The 15,207-nt window shown below is 38.2% G+C and overlaps 1 protein-coding gene across 3 annotated transcripts in view; it reads right to left on the minus strand.

Annotated features, from left to right (window-relative positions):
- aqr (aquarius intron-binding spliceosomal factor) overlaps positions 1–15,207 on the minus strand; it is a 53,860-nt gene that overhangs the window by 15,424 nt on the left and 23,229 nt on the right. For all 3 annotated transcript variants that reach the window (XM_041214642.1, XM_041214641.1, XM_041214643.1), the window contains 7 exons: positions 13,820–14,061; positions 13,372–13,515; positions 10,923–10,992; positions 10,571–10,681; positions 6,562–6,671; positions 4,919–5,054; positions 1,802–2,011 (listed from right to left, as the gene is read on the minus strand). In XM_041214642.1, the coding sequence (XP_041070576.1) occupies positions 1,802–2,011; positions 4,919–5,054; positions 6,562–6,671; positions 10,571–10,681; positions 10,923–10,992; positions 13,372–13,515; positions 13,820–14,061 (1,023 nt within the window). The remainder of the gene's footprint in view (positions 1–1,801; positions 2,012–4,918; positions 5,055–6,561; positions 6,672–10,570; positions 10,682–10,922; positions 10,993–13,371; positions 13,516–13,819; positions 14,062–15,207) is intronic.

Below are 15,207 nucleotides of genomic sequence, written 5' to 3' on the forward strand. Positions count from 1 at the left end.
TTACAACAGCTTTTGCTATTTCCCTTGATGTAAACCACTAGTTTGCTTTCATGCCCTTTAATCTTCTAATGTATGCAATGGAGATTTTATATTTCGCACTTTCCCTCTGTGCAAATATAGGGAATAAAATAAAGTGCCTTTTGTTTGTCTCGGACTTTGGAACATTTGACACTTCAATACTCCATTGTTGGAGCTGCCATCTTTGAATGAAATGTTAAGCTGGTGACTGTTCGATCAGTTAAATATTAAAGATGCCATTGCATTGTTAGAGGTCTTCTGTCGTCATGTTCAACAATCTTCATTCAAGCAGAAGCAGAACTGATTATGTGGTCATTCATCTCAACTGATGTTTGTGGGACCTTGTGGTGTGTAAACTGGTTGCTATGTTTGCCTACTGCACATTAACTGCAATTCAAAAGTAATCCAATGGCTGTGGGGTGCTTTGGGAAATCCTGAAGTCATGAAAAGGTACTTTATACATTCCTTCTTTCTATTCTCTCTCTTCTTTCATGGAGCCTTTTCTTTGATGTATCCCCTTGACATTAAACAGGAACACATTTAATCCATACCACATTTAAATATCTTCCATTGGTCTGCTGTTTAATCTGCCACTTTCCCAACCAATTAACATAAGGCTTGATTTCCATTCACTACAACAGAATTTGCGAATTCCTAGTCCAATACCCTTTGATTCCTCTCTTTCCTCAACGTAAACCTGATTAGGCTTTCACTCATAACTTCCCCAAGTACTGTCCCACCAACCCACTTCATACTTGTTCTGCTTTGTTACTCAGAATCAGATCTCATACAGCATCTTGCCTTATTGATCCCCAACATATTGACCATGGAAACAATTCTGGATGCATTCAGAGAATCCCTTCCTGTTTTGACCAGAAAACACTATCTTATCTCAAGCTACTTTAGGATAGTCGAAGTTCCCCATAAGTAAAGATAAGTCTTATCTCTTTAAATTGCCTACAAATATCATCAATGATCATTACTTCCTCCCCTATCTGGTAGCCAGTAATGCACTCACCAAAACAGCATCAGGTTCCTGATTTCTTAGCACATGGAAGATCCAAGCATCACCATCAACAAAGATTCTCCTTTCTTTGGCTCTAATCATATTCAAATTAATGAGCATTCTTCCTCATTTTATATTCCCCTACCTCTCCTGAAGACGTTCTCTCTGGGAATGTTTAGTTCTGTCTTACTACTGTTTCAAGCACTGCTTAAATTCAAAAATATATCCCAAATAACTGTTTTAAAATAAATGAACGGCAATTTAGTACTGAAGAAATAAGGCTGCATGGTTCTCCTCTCTTTCCACCTCGATCGTTGTGAATGCTGTCTCTTTATAGAAGGTTTCCATACTTTAATCTGTTCAGGGTTTATAATGGTACGTAATTAATAAATGATCTTTCAAAAGAACAAGCTCAGCGTACTAAACATAAACTATCAACAGGAGTATAGTTGTGATTTAATGGACTGCAACAATGATTTTACCTGTAAATTATGGAGATTTTAAGAAATAATCAGCAACAACCCATAGGCACAACTGAAAATCAGACAGTAAACATAGAGATGAATCTTTTTTTTTATTATATAGGTGAGGGGAGCCCATTGTCAAAATTTCTGGTCCCTGCTGTAACTAATGTCACCGAGTTGAGGTTGCAGACAGTAAACAAAACATTCTTCCAATTGTTTTGTTTGTGGCAAATTAGACAATGAGTCTTGGTATCGTACTTATTTAGCAGCTTGAAAATGGCACAATCTTGCTAGTCCTATAAGTGTAGCCTACCTCCAGCTGCGTAAATATTTTATTGATGTGCCTGAAACAACCTTCAGCTATTTCCATATCTTCTTCATATGATTGACCTTTAAAAATAGGCTGGGGAGCATTTGCAAAGTATTTATGGAATGGAAAATGCTCAGACACTGTTGTAACATCACCAGACTTTCCACTTTTGGCCTTCACTTTACTGAGATATTCTTCCCAACGTGACATCACCTGAAAGAGAAAGAGAAAACAAATGTACAAGTGCACATTCTGTGCAGCTCAGTCACAATAAGCCTCAGCCTTATATCATTTATATGTTAATTCTCAGTCAAATATCACAAGTAAAATTTTTATTTTGAATATTAATTGGTAAATTTACTATTAAGATTATGGTGCAGTTGGGCAGTGTGCTACTGAGAAGCTGGTATGTAACTATATTTATCTCAGCCTTAACCAGTGGAATTTAAAATGGAATCGAGGAGGCCAAATGAGTAAAAGAAAGAAAACCTAGCAGGGTCATATTGGATGACAGCAAGATAATGACTCTGACATAAAACCTGCACTTTGTTGTGTGCCTAAACTCAGTGAGGGACGGGGAGGGGGAGTGGGTAGAAGGAGAGAGGGATGCAAATGTGAGGGGGGGAGTTGAGGCAGGGGGGGAGAGTTGAGGTCGGGGCGGGGGGGGGAGTTGAGGACAGGAAGTTGAGAGGGGGGGGAAATTGAAGCGGGAGAAGGTGAGGGTGGAGTAGGTTGAGAGGGAGGGATGAAGTTGAGGGGGGAAGTTGAGAGGGGGAGGGGCACGGAGCGGGTGGGAATGGGGAAGCATCAAAGGGAAAGAATGAATGGAGATATGTATGTAGACTTGATTCTTATCAGTACACTTCAGTTGTACCATTCCTTTTGCACTGGTCGCCATGCTGTCTTAAGGGGGAGAAATTTTGCATTTACTAATCCAGTTGTATCACAGCAGCTGACACTCTCCAAAGAGCACTATGAAAGGAGCTTTTGTTTGTGCTTACTCAACTGTGCTGAGTCAAACTCTGTTTACCACTTTGCAGGAAGGCACAAATTTTGCAGGACATATGGACAAGTCAATTGTGCAAAAACTTTTAGTTTCTGGTGCCACATAATTTGTTTGCAACATGCTCATTCTCTGCTACGCTGCGGAGTCTTTTAGGATCCTGGGGTCAGTGATCAGGGTTGAAATGCACTACTAAACATGATGTAAGCATAAGTCTGTGTAAATTGGTTAATGTGTAATCAGAAACATATTCAACATACAAGCCATATACAAATGTAATGTTCAATAAGTTGTTTTTTCCTAGGATTCATTTTTCATGTGTATCACCTTGAATGAAATTACCCTGTAGACATTAATTGACTAACAGAAATGCTAATTCATAAAAACGTTACACAACAATACATTTTTACAAAAGCTGGACCAACTTCAAAAAGACAAAATAAATTAATCTGCAGTGTCAGTTTACTGGCCTGTGCAGGCTTGAACTTGTTTACTGAACATTGTTGGAATTGAGAGTTTAAGGATCCTGCGCCTTCTTCCTCCTTCTCAAGTATTCAGGTCTCTCTTAAAATCTTACAGCATTTTCAATGGGAGATTGGACAAGCTATTTGTTAACGGGTGGATATGAAGACAGTTCTTTGTCCTGATAGTTTTTTTTTACTGGGTTGAACCAAGTACCTTTTGTGAAAGTCTTTGAGGTCCATAACCATGAGAGAATTTCCTGGATAAGCTGATGCTTGCTATATTTTTGAATTTTTTTTCCTTATGAAGGGGCCAAATTATTAGTCTTTTATAGAGAATGAAGAAACAAGAATAAAACCCTGCATCTTCCTAGTCCATCGAAACCAATTTGATGATTATTGAGAGAAAGTTATTTACTTTTGAGATCAAGCCACTTCAATACAGACTCTCTGACCTTCTGAAAAAATTTATTCCCTAAACTAGAACATTTTGTGAATATTTTCCCAACAGCAAATTTAAAGAAAAAATATTATCTCTCATCTGATGTTTACTGAATCTTTGGAATGATATATTTTAATATATAAATTACTGCCAAACATACCAGCGGCAGAATTAGTAACAGAGCTTGGGGCTGCTGTTTGACTTACTGCTGGTTTTCAGACTTGGGTCTCTTCAAGCAGGTGCACAAAAATCCTTGTTGCATTGATAAGGACCTTGTTCTCTTTGGTTTCTTAATAAGAACTGAAGTGAACAAGGTATATTGCAAAACTTCTGTGGTGCCCCTTCATCTTTAGAATGTCCCCTGCCATCTTCAGATGAGCAAAACAAAAGATTACAAATTTGTCCTCAGCTAGCCAATCTTGGTAGCAGCACCAGTAGTGGGGTAACAACTGGCCTCCATTTTACTGAGCTGGAAGGTGATGTGTCTTTCTAGTTCTCATTATTACCATAGGTTCTCAACTTAAAAAGGCACAAACATGGAGATTGAGCGAGGACAGAACCAAGCTTGAATGTGATGCTTTCCATGGGTTGTTAGCCTGATATTATTCAACGATTAGGCTTACACATGAAGAGTGGACAAATAGGCAGGGCATCAGCAATGATGAGATATTTCCCAGGAGAAGAGAAATATATTAATATAAAGAAAGTTCATATGCCCAGAGTTTGTTACGAATTAATACAGATTTACAGGTAAACTTTAAAAACAGGATTCTTTATTTAACTCTAATTTATTCTTTGACCACTTATTATTTGCACACAAAAGGTTCCCATTTATGAAAACAGATTGCTATGCGTGAGCGTGAACGGGTTTGCAGAGGCTGAAGAGGTAAGTCACATATCTGCAATGTGCAATGTGAGACCATGCTGCAATTAACAGAAAAATAATCCACATCTTCAGATACAAGAATTTTCAGGTTAAAAGGAAAGATTTTTCAGGAAAAAAAACAGTATCTTGAAGACAGACCATTTAAAATAAGACACTCAGAGCCAAATGGAATTTATCGTTGCTACCACAAGTTACCAAAACAAACTTGTGAAGCATGTAACTGTAACTATGTTGTTAAACAGAATCAAAATGAGAACAATGACCAAATGTTCCCATGCCTACCAACACTGAACTTGGATAATTATTTACCACACTGCAAATGTCTTACCTGATACAGGTAAAAATGTCCAGCTGTTTCACAAGTATATGACACATCTCCAGGTACCCCCAGACTCTCTTGCAATCGTCCTACTTCACGCAATAACTCTAACCTTCTCGCCAGCACATAATTTACCCTTCCATACCTATGAAACAAATCGCAAGGAAATCAGATGGTAGAACTAGAAAGAAAACAAAAAATGCTGGAAATACTCAGCAAGTCTGACAGCATCTGTAGAGAGAGAGAGAGAGAGAGAGAGAGGCAGAGATAATGTTTCGAGTCCGTATGACTCTTCTTCATATCTGAAGACTTCTGCCTTTATATTATGGTAGAACTAGGTATTAAAAACAAAAAACTGCGGATGCTGGAAATCCAAAACAAAAACAGAGGACTCGAAACGTCAACTCTTTTCTTCTCCGCCGATGCTGCCAGACCTGCTGAGTTTTTCCAGGTAATTCTGTTTTTGTTTTAGAACTAGGTATTATTTGGTCCACACACAAATTAAAACATTTATATTTACAATCAAGTACATACATGTGGAACTATTTGTACCAGTTTCATAAGGAGAGGATTACTATCCCATAAGTGCACAATATATTATTCTGCTAAAAGGGAGCCAGGGCCATTTAAAGACACAAAGTCTAATTGTTAAATAAGAACAGTTGAATTTATGAAAAGAGGGAAATTTGCAAACCTCAATGTGCTATCAGGGCCAGTGAATTACAATAATTGAAAAGTTGAACTAACATCACTACATATTTCTGTAGGTATCGTATGTGTGTGTGTGTGTGTGTGTGTGTGTGTGGTCTCACTCGCTCTCTTTCATAGGGATAGCTCATGACACCCATTCACCGATCATGGGCAGTAGAGCACAGCTGCAACAAAGCTCCACAAGCAGAAGTATTAAACACATCATTGGTATCTTGGAAGCAGTGTTTCACAAGTTGGGCTTAAGATTGGTGGCAATCTTACAGTACAAGTTTCAGAAAAATTATCAGCCTCAGCACACACCATAATTTCACCCTTAAAACAGGCTGAAACAATGATCGTAATGGCAAAGCCATACATGGGTAAAAGGCTGAAAATGCAAATGATGAATGAGCAAGAGTTGCAGCAATTTAGCAAGGAACACAAGAAACAGACGCTAATTATAAATGACTTCCAATGAATGCCTCAGAAACACCATTTCTTAAAGGGGCAAACAATACCTGCCAGATAAGTATAACTAAATGTCATCCTGTCCTGTTTTTATAATGGAACAGACATGATGGAAATAATAAACAGGCATTTTTAAAATAAGTTTTTATAAAAATGAAAATGAAAACCTTAAACAAATTAAACTCCTGGGAGCGCAATTAAAAGTTTTAATCTAAAACAGGTTTCAGTAAAAGCTGCAACACAAAATTTCTCTTCCCATTTACACAAAATAACTTTGATGGCCATTTTTCTAAAATTAGACATTGATTTCAGAAACACATTTTGTGCAGCCTTTATTCCATGGTTTTGCAAGAATACACATAAGTGTTTTGTTTCAGGCCCTTTATATTCTAAATTAATGAACACCATAAATATGCAATATTAATTTCAGATTATAATTTTTTTCAGTTTTCTTTTCTCCATCTTATTAGTACTCACTTCTTCCAGTTCCTCACCTGCTAAAATCCTTCTCAGTCTCCAGCTCCTCCTCTCCATGACCCAAACGTAGAAGGTGACGCTCATCAATGTCCAGAGCCATGATCTTCTCAAACAGCTGATTCAATGCCTGTAGATTGACAGTGACAAACAACTCAGTATTTAAAAACCAGAACAATTTTTGAAAAGTATTAAACACTTGCTGCAGTGAGTAAAAAGAAACATCATTTTTATAGTGCTTCTATCCACCATATAATGTTAGCCTGGCTCAAGGATAATTATGCCAACTTTGAATTGAACACTTCTAGGTATTAGTCAGGAGACAATCCCTCAAATGTTATGTATCAATTCACTACTAGGTCAAAATTCAAAAAGTATGTATTTTGTACAATGAAGTTTAGGATAAGCAATGTTTCAATAGATGTCCAAGTTCATTCTCGAAGTTAATCAACTTTCTTCTGCATTATTTAACTGGCATCAGAAAAGGTTCAAGCAATTGCATGTACGTTTCTCCTTTCAAATAGATGACTTCTTCCTCAATTTTTGTTCCATATCTGTCATGTTAAAAATTAATAAGGTCTTTTAAAGTCACTCTCTCAGTTCATTCTTTTTCTTTCTGGGAAGTCTCTTGGTTGGAATTTTCTTTTTGCTGTTTTCGGAGTTGCCAATTTCTTTTCCCCTCTTTGGTTCTGGACTGGTTGATTCTCAGAAATTGTCAGGTTTTCTCAAGTTTCAGATGAAGCTAGAGACTTCAGAGAGGTATTGCTAAAAATACCCTGAGCTATAACTTAACAGCTATTCAAACTATATTTGGACTCTTCACCTGACTCTGATTTGGTGCTCAACTGATGGTGCGCAATCGACTTCCACTTCCAAAGTTCACTTAAATTAGTCCCTTGCTCACGTATGTTCAAAGTTTTTTTTTACACATTCCCCCTTCAGGCAATATGATTTTATAAAAATACTTCTGTTTACAAAATCTTTTATGCATCATTGGAAGTATGACTATACCATGCTAATTTTGTAAAATAAAAGTGACAAAAATACTAGCATTTGTTGAATCCTGGGCAAAAGCATTTCGACGGGGTTTCTATCACATTATTTCCTTTACTGTCCAAAATTCTTTTTTTTAGTTCCGCTGCCTGGGCTATCATGCTTGGTTGAGCCAAGTTCATTTTGCTAAGGACTTAAAAATTGCTCGCAACATCTCTACAACCTCTTATTTTAGTCGCTGATCTGCTTGGCATAGTTTAAAGGTTAGTCAAATAGCGATGAGCTTAAGAAATAATTGCAGAAATCCAACTGATTAGTTAACAATTTAGAAACTCAACTCTGACCTATTTAGAGTCATACAACATGGCTTTGCCATTCATCTCCAACATACTTCAGCACTCAATAAATGAACCTCACGGATTATAAGAGTCTTTAGATGAAGTGTCACTCTGTCTAAAATGAACTGTACGATGGGCAGAACTTTACGGCCCTGTTTTGGCGGGTGTGGGGCTGTAAAATGCGGCGAGACATTCTAAACCTCATTGGCTTCAGCGGGAATGTAAAATCCCGCTGGCGTAAAATTTCACCCTATGTCTTTCATCAGCTACTTGCACAAGTCAATTCCGAGCTGAAAGTATACTAAAAGGCTTTGAAAGATTTTACGCTGTGTCATTTGTGGAAAGGTCACAAACCAGAGCAAGTGTTACACAAAATGCATGTGCTGATATGAAGGCACGCGATCCTAGCACTGTTTCTTATGCAATCATCTGCTAAAATGTAACTACAAGTGTAGTAACTGCTGCATCTCCCTGGAATTAAAATTAATTTTCCATTGCCAATGTGCACTGATCACATCCATTTAGCGCTAAAGAACTCTCTTTCAAAAATATGCATTTCTCCACAAAAACAATCACAAATTCCTAGTTTTTTAAAAACTTAAAAATCAGTCACAAATGTTGAGAAACCAAACATTGTTTAAATCAGATGAGGGGAAAAAAATCTTGGTTTATATTTAATTTTAATGCTGAGATGCTACTGTCATTAAACACTTACAATCTTTCAATTATCAAACAGCTCAGGAATTGGTTTGTTTAGAAGGCAAGGGCTGGGAATGATGGAAAAATGTAAAACCCTGAAGCCAATATAAGTGGGAGCAGGTCATAATGGAGAAGCTATATGCCACAAATTCATCGTACTCCCTATGGACAAGGCTGTACTTCAATGGTAAGTGAAAATATCTGCAAACAATAGCATTAGAAGAGAACCCAAACGTTAAGAGTCACAGTGTGAATGTCTTTTTGAACTCCAAATAAAATGGTTCTGTTGTGCACTGTCATTTCATTTTTGATGACTGATGATTGCAGCAGTAAGTTCTTCATTGCAAATAACCCATTTCTAAAGTACCCAGTCTGTAGAATGCTAATCAGCCAAAAGAAAATGAAATCCAAGCTGTTAGTCTCAACCACATTTCACTTCTCAGAATGACCGGAGTTATTTTTTGCTCTATCAAAGGTAACTATATAATCAGTGGATAACAATTAACGGCAACCAGGATAATATTATTTCCCACTTACATGTTCTTTACTCTAGAAACGTGGCTGCATGATTTAGAATTTGTTCCGAAATATCACTGCCAATGTAAATTTATTCAAATGAACAGCAGCACTTCCTGCATTCTTAAATGTTTTGCTGCCAAAGATGTGGTTGCTGCATTTGGGCTTACCAGTGAGGTAAGTATGTATGTAAGTATGCAGTGAGCAGTATGGCTGGCAAGTATGTATGGTAAGCAACTAAAATTAGCCTCTTTGATCAATCAACAATCAGGCTGCTGGTGCATTTCACATGTACAGCCAGGACTGATTAATCACTGTAATATAAAATGGCAGCTTTACCAAATATCTATTTTTTTTTTAAAAAAAACTGAGAAACTTCAATGAAGAGTCAAAAATCAACAGGGTAAGACAACACCAAGGCTAAAAGGAATATAAAATAAAGTATATTAAACAGTGGAGAGGAGATGCCAATCTTGGGTTCTTAAACACTGACATTATTAAAATGGACATCATGGAGAACACAAGCTATGCCATCTTGGGAAAGAATGAGTTTAGTGGCGACAGTAAATCTTCAGAAAGTCATTATTAAGCAGCAAGTTCTGCAGTGCGAAACTAAAACAGGTATAACAGAAGTGTCATCAGCATTGGTTGGGCACTCATTTCAAAGAACTGTTCAGTATATGATCAGGAAAGGTGATACTGATTAAACAAAAATATTTTACAGCACTGAGCGCTGCTCAAAATCTTAGCTCCTAACATCCAAACTGCATTTCTAAACCAGTGAGACTTCAAGAAGTTAAAAATATAAAATGTAGCAAACTGTGTTGAGTATTGTCACGTACTGTTTGAAAACTATTTTTGAATCTAGTTCAGACTGATGACAGCCTCTTTGCATTGTTGGCCACATAGGTCACACATAAATACAGGCCTCCTCTGGAATTTGTCTGATCCACAGAAACAGTTCTGATTTGGCAAGGTGACAACCTCACTTACTAAAGCCATAAGGATGGTTGATGCTTTTTTAAAAGTAATTATCACACTTAAATAGCCGAGGGTTCTCTGCTGGGGATTAGAATTAGGTATGTTGGTTATGGACAATAAAATGCACTTTGCAATGCCTGGTTGTGTTTCTCCTGACCATGGGGGTTATCAATGTTGATACTTGATGGTCAAAGTGAAAAAAATACCATGTGCATTCATAAAGATGCCCCTGCCCCAGCTTATAATGTTAATATTGATTTTTTTAATATATAAAAGTCAAGTCAATGCTGGGCCATCCAGTTAAATCCAAGGTAAATGACAAATAAAAAATTCTCTTCTCAAGGGATCATTCACCTCCTCAGGACACTGCACACAACTTGCCATCAACAACTACAGTTTCACTGAGGCCTATACTACATATCATGTGAACATTAAGGTATCTCAACTTGAAAGAATGAGATCCAAACAAGTGGATTATTGAAGATACTTATTGTTGATGTACCTGGTTGGAATGGGTCACAATGAGAGTCCTCTGCTCTGGAAAGTTGTGATACAGATTAGAAATTATCTGTACAGCCACATCAGTTTTCCCTGTACCCGGTGGCCCTACCACCTATAACACAGAAACACAGTTTTTAAAGAACAACAGTAATAAAAGAAACAACCCGAGTAACATGAAACATTTCCCACAGATGCTGCCTGACCTGAGTATTTCCAGCATTTTTCGTTTTTATTTCAAAGTTCCAGCATCCACAGTGTTTTGCTTCTGTAACATTAAACATAGCCCAAAAACACTAGCTAAAACTAGAAGAAACATCAGGAAGTAAAAGCTAACATTTTCAACATTTTCTTACCATTGTTAGGCCTGGTTGCATTCCAGCCCGAATTGCTTCTATCTGTGTAGGGGTGAATTGAATTGTGTTTCTGCAATTAAAACCCAAGTGTAGACATACATGAGAATAACTTTATTAGCAACATGCATATCAAGAGAAAAAACGATTATTTTGATTTACTAACTGATGGCTGACCACTCAGAGCTCATAACTCTCGATTATCTCATCATCTACATTTCAATACTTCCCATATTTCAAGATAACTTTACATCATAAAATATACTCTTGTCTGCCTCTCACAGCCACTCCTTGGCTATCATGTTGCTGTTTCTTTGCCAGTGCTATCACTGTTATTAATAAAACCTATTTTTAAAACCTAACTGTCTGAAATGTTTCCTTCTACCCCCTGATAGCTTAAGACTTCTTCAAACAGTTGGCTGCTGATAAGATAAATTCCATTTGTTCAAAGTAGTAGGTGACCTTAAGCAGGGATGTGATCTTGTCCTGGGAGCTGCTGGGGTGTTTACTAGAAGTTTACTGACTATCTGGCATAGGCTGTATACCATCATAGTTCCAGTAACATATAGCCCAGTTGGAACCCATTACCAGGACTAAAGGCCTCTTCAAATTAAAGTGGAACACAGCATTTTCTTGACAAAGTGTCATGCAACAACCTTATGAAAATGTGCCCAAGATCATGCAACAATCATAATATTCTGAAACATTCATTTAAAAATAAGAAATTCTCAGTACTCTGTCCAAAGTTTTACCATTAACCAGAATCACAGAATGCAGAAGAGGCCCTTCGGCCCATCGAGTCTGCACCAACATGTGAGAAACACCTGACCTACATACCTAACCCCATTTACCAGCACTTGGCCCATAACCTTGAATGTTATGACGTGCCAAGTGCTCATCCAGGTACTTTTTAAAGGATGTGAGGCAAGCTGCCTCCACCACCCTCCCAGGCAGCGCATTCCACTGCCCTCTGGGTAAAAAAGTTTTTCCTCACATTCCTCCTAAACCTCCTGCCCCTGATCTTGAACTTATGTCCCCTTGTGACTGACTCTTCAACTAAGGGGAACAGCTGTTCCCTACCCACCCTGTCCATGCCCCTCATAATCTTGTACACCTCGATCAGGTCGCCCCTCAGTCTTCTCTGCTCCAACGAAAACAACCCAAGTCTATCCAACCTCTCTTCATAACTCAAATGTTTCATCCCAGGCAACACCCTGGTGAATCTCCTCTGAATCCCCTCCAGTGCAATCACATCCTTCCTATAATGTGGCGACCAGAACTGCACACAGTACTCCAGCTGTAGCTCCAGGGTTCTGTACAACTCCAACATGACCTCCCTACTTTTGTAATCTATGTCTCGATTGATAAAGGCAAGTGTCCCATATGCCTTTTTCACCACCCCACTAACATGCCCCTCCGCCTTCAGAGATCTATGGACACACACGCCAAGGTCCCTTTGTTCCTCAGAACTTCCTAGGGTCACGCGTTCATTGAATACTTCCTTGTCAAATTACTCCTTCCAAAGTGTATCACCTCACACTTTTCAGGGTTAAATTCCAACACCATAATTAAAAATAGATCAACTAGTCATTCACCTGATTGCTGTTTGCAGAGCCTACAGAATCTCCAGGGTAGCCAATTAATGACCAAAAGGTGGCCTCACCATCCAATGAAGGATCCCTGGGCTGTTTCTCAAAGCTGGGGGCCAACAGGAGGCTATTCAACTTGGAAGCAGGAGCAGCAGGATGCCCTTACAGGTAAGTGAAGGAAAGGATGTCCCCACGATAGATATGACCTATCTCTAACTTATATAAATCTTTCATTTAAAAAGGCGGCAATAGCAGCCAGGCCACCATTCTGGAGTTGGGACCTCAAGATTCCACGCCCACCACAACTTGGACCAAAGAATTCAGCCCCCCTATTTCACCCTGTTCGAGGGGTGGGTCAAGGGAGAACTGTCAGTGTCTGAATTTCAGTCACAATGAGGAAGGCACATCAGAGCATAGGTACATGCTCACTCAGCACATCTTGAAACTACTTAAATTTCCTGCTCTGAAGCAGCACATGCTTGGAGTTGGGAGGGAAATAATTTTTCAAGGGAAAGAATACATTGGTATAAGGAGGATACTTTGGTTAAAGTAGAAGGAAGTAATAGAAAAGTGGGAACTTGCATTTACATACTGCCTTATGAAGTCTCTCAAAAATCTCCCAGACCCTTCACATCAAAAGAACTACAAAATAATGGCTGAATTTACAAACTTAATAGTAACACACAGTGCAAGCTTCTGACCTCCATTTGATCCTGATGACAGGGTCCTGAGTCAACTGGCATATGCAAATTATTGAACATGTACAGCAGGGTCCACTAAATTTAACTGGTTAGAAGCTAAAATAGCCCAATTGTGTCAACAAACATATAACTAAATTATATGGGAAGATGCTCTACCCTTACCTCTTGGGCTGGTTGTATGGGTACGGTCCTCTGTTTGGAATCACATGAGGTTCAACAATTAAAGTTTGAGTCTCTTCCTTCCCTCCGTCATCATTCTCCTCTTTTCGCTTTTTGCCTTTTCCATACTGTACTGGGAATGTGATCCTAAAGTTTAGAGCAGGGCAGGAATGCTCATTTTGGTCATGACAAAAATATTTCATGTTTTGCTCATTAACTGGAACAATTGTCTTTCTGCAATTAACATTATTCTACTTAAAACATTCAGCATTATGGTGTCTTGATGCTGTGCAACACCACATACAAGGTTACACTGTAAAGGAAGGTGATAATCTGCAATAAATAATTTGTCACAACGCTCAAAGATATTAATATTTTCAGGTATGAAATGAGATAGAATTTTATTTTATGTAAATGTTGCACGTGTCAGTTTATATCACAGTATTCTTACCTGAAGGGAGGTTTCTGTAGGGCAGGGTTCTCGACTGTTGTTTTAATAGCACACCCAGGAAAACTAGCATTCAGATGTGCAATAGAGAGGAAAGTGTCATTAAAGTCCAGTGTGGCGATCTGATTCGGCATTTTAGAATAATGAGCACTTCCTGGGTCACCATATCCAAGGATGATATCGTGGAGCCAGTCAGGGACTACACACTCTGTGTTCATTAGATTCCGGATGGTCTCCAGCACTGCCTGAGGAAGAAATTAATTTGAAACCAGTTGCTCCAAATGAAAGCTGTAGCAGTGAAGTATTGTTGTGAAATACAAAAAAACTTCAGACTCAAAGGTGAATTATATACAAAATCTTTGTTGTCCCTAACCATCAATTCAACTTACCGGCATTTCACAATTGCCCTTTGCAAGTGCAGATATCCATAAAACATTTAGGGATTATGAAGCAATCCCACAGACCATGCTTACTTTAACAGGCCCATAGCTGTGCTCAATCATTGCAGAGAACACTGTTGGTTGGCTAAAATAGAATGAACACACAAAATGCTGGAAATACTCAGCAAATCTGGTAGCATTTGTGGAGCGAGAAACAGAGTTAACGCTTCAGGTTAATGACCTTTCAATGGAACTTTGATGAAGTATTTCTGTTTTTATTTCAGGTTTCCAGCAGTGCAGTATTTTGTTTCTGTGTTAAACTGAAGTGGATGTCCTGATGATTATTTCAGATTAAATCTTTCATATAATGTGTTTTGAAAATAAGCAGCAGAATCAAGATTCCAAAGACCATTAGTCTCTGATCTGATTGAGGGTGAATATTTGAAATATTAAAAAAAGACATACACATGTAACGTTACTGCTAAACTTAATCAACATTGAGACTGCATCAGTGTTATAGCAGACAATATTTGGCCATTTGTGACCATTAAATATCAACAACTTTGTTAAGAACTCTGAACAGGTACATCATAGCTTTAAATTTAAGGTCCAATACATAAGGGTTACTTTTTTTTAATTCATTCAGGGGATGTGGACTTCTCTGGCTGGGCCAGCATTTATTGCCCATCCCATTTGACCTTGAGGTGGGGGTGGTGAGCTGCCTTCTTGAACTGCTGCAGTCCATGTGATGTAGGTACACCCACAGCACTGTTAGGAAGGGAGTTCTAGGATTTTGACCCAATGACAGTGAAGGAACGGCAAAATATTTCCAAGTCAAGATGGTGAGTGACTTGGAGGGGTGTGTTTTCTTAAACATACACAACCGTAGTGCTAATTTACTTAAAACATACGGCTAATTTATTCAAAACTACAGTGTATTCTATTGTGAAATTAAGATGCTTTAAATGCGAATTGGTGTTTTCAGGTAGGAAATGAAGTAAATTCATTTTT

This window comes from Carcharodon carcharias, chromosome 20, assembly GCF_017639515.1.
Source record: "Carcharodon carcharias isolate sCarCar2 chromosome 20, sCarCar2.pri, whole genome shotgun sequence".
NCBI classification, from domain to species: domain Eukaryota; kingdom Metazoa; phylum Chordata; class Chondrichthyes; order Lamniformes; family Lamnidae; genus Carcharodon; species Carcharodon carcharias.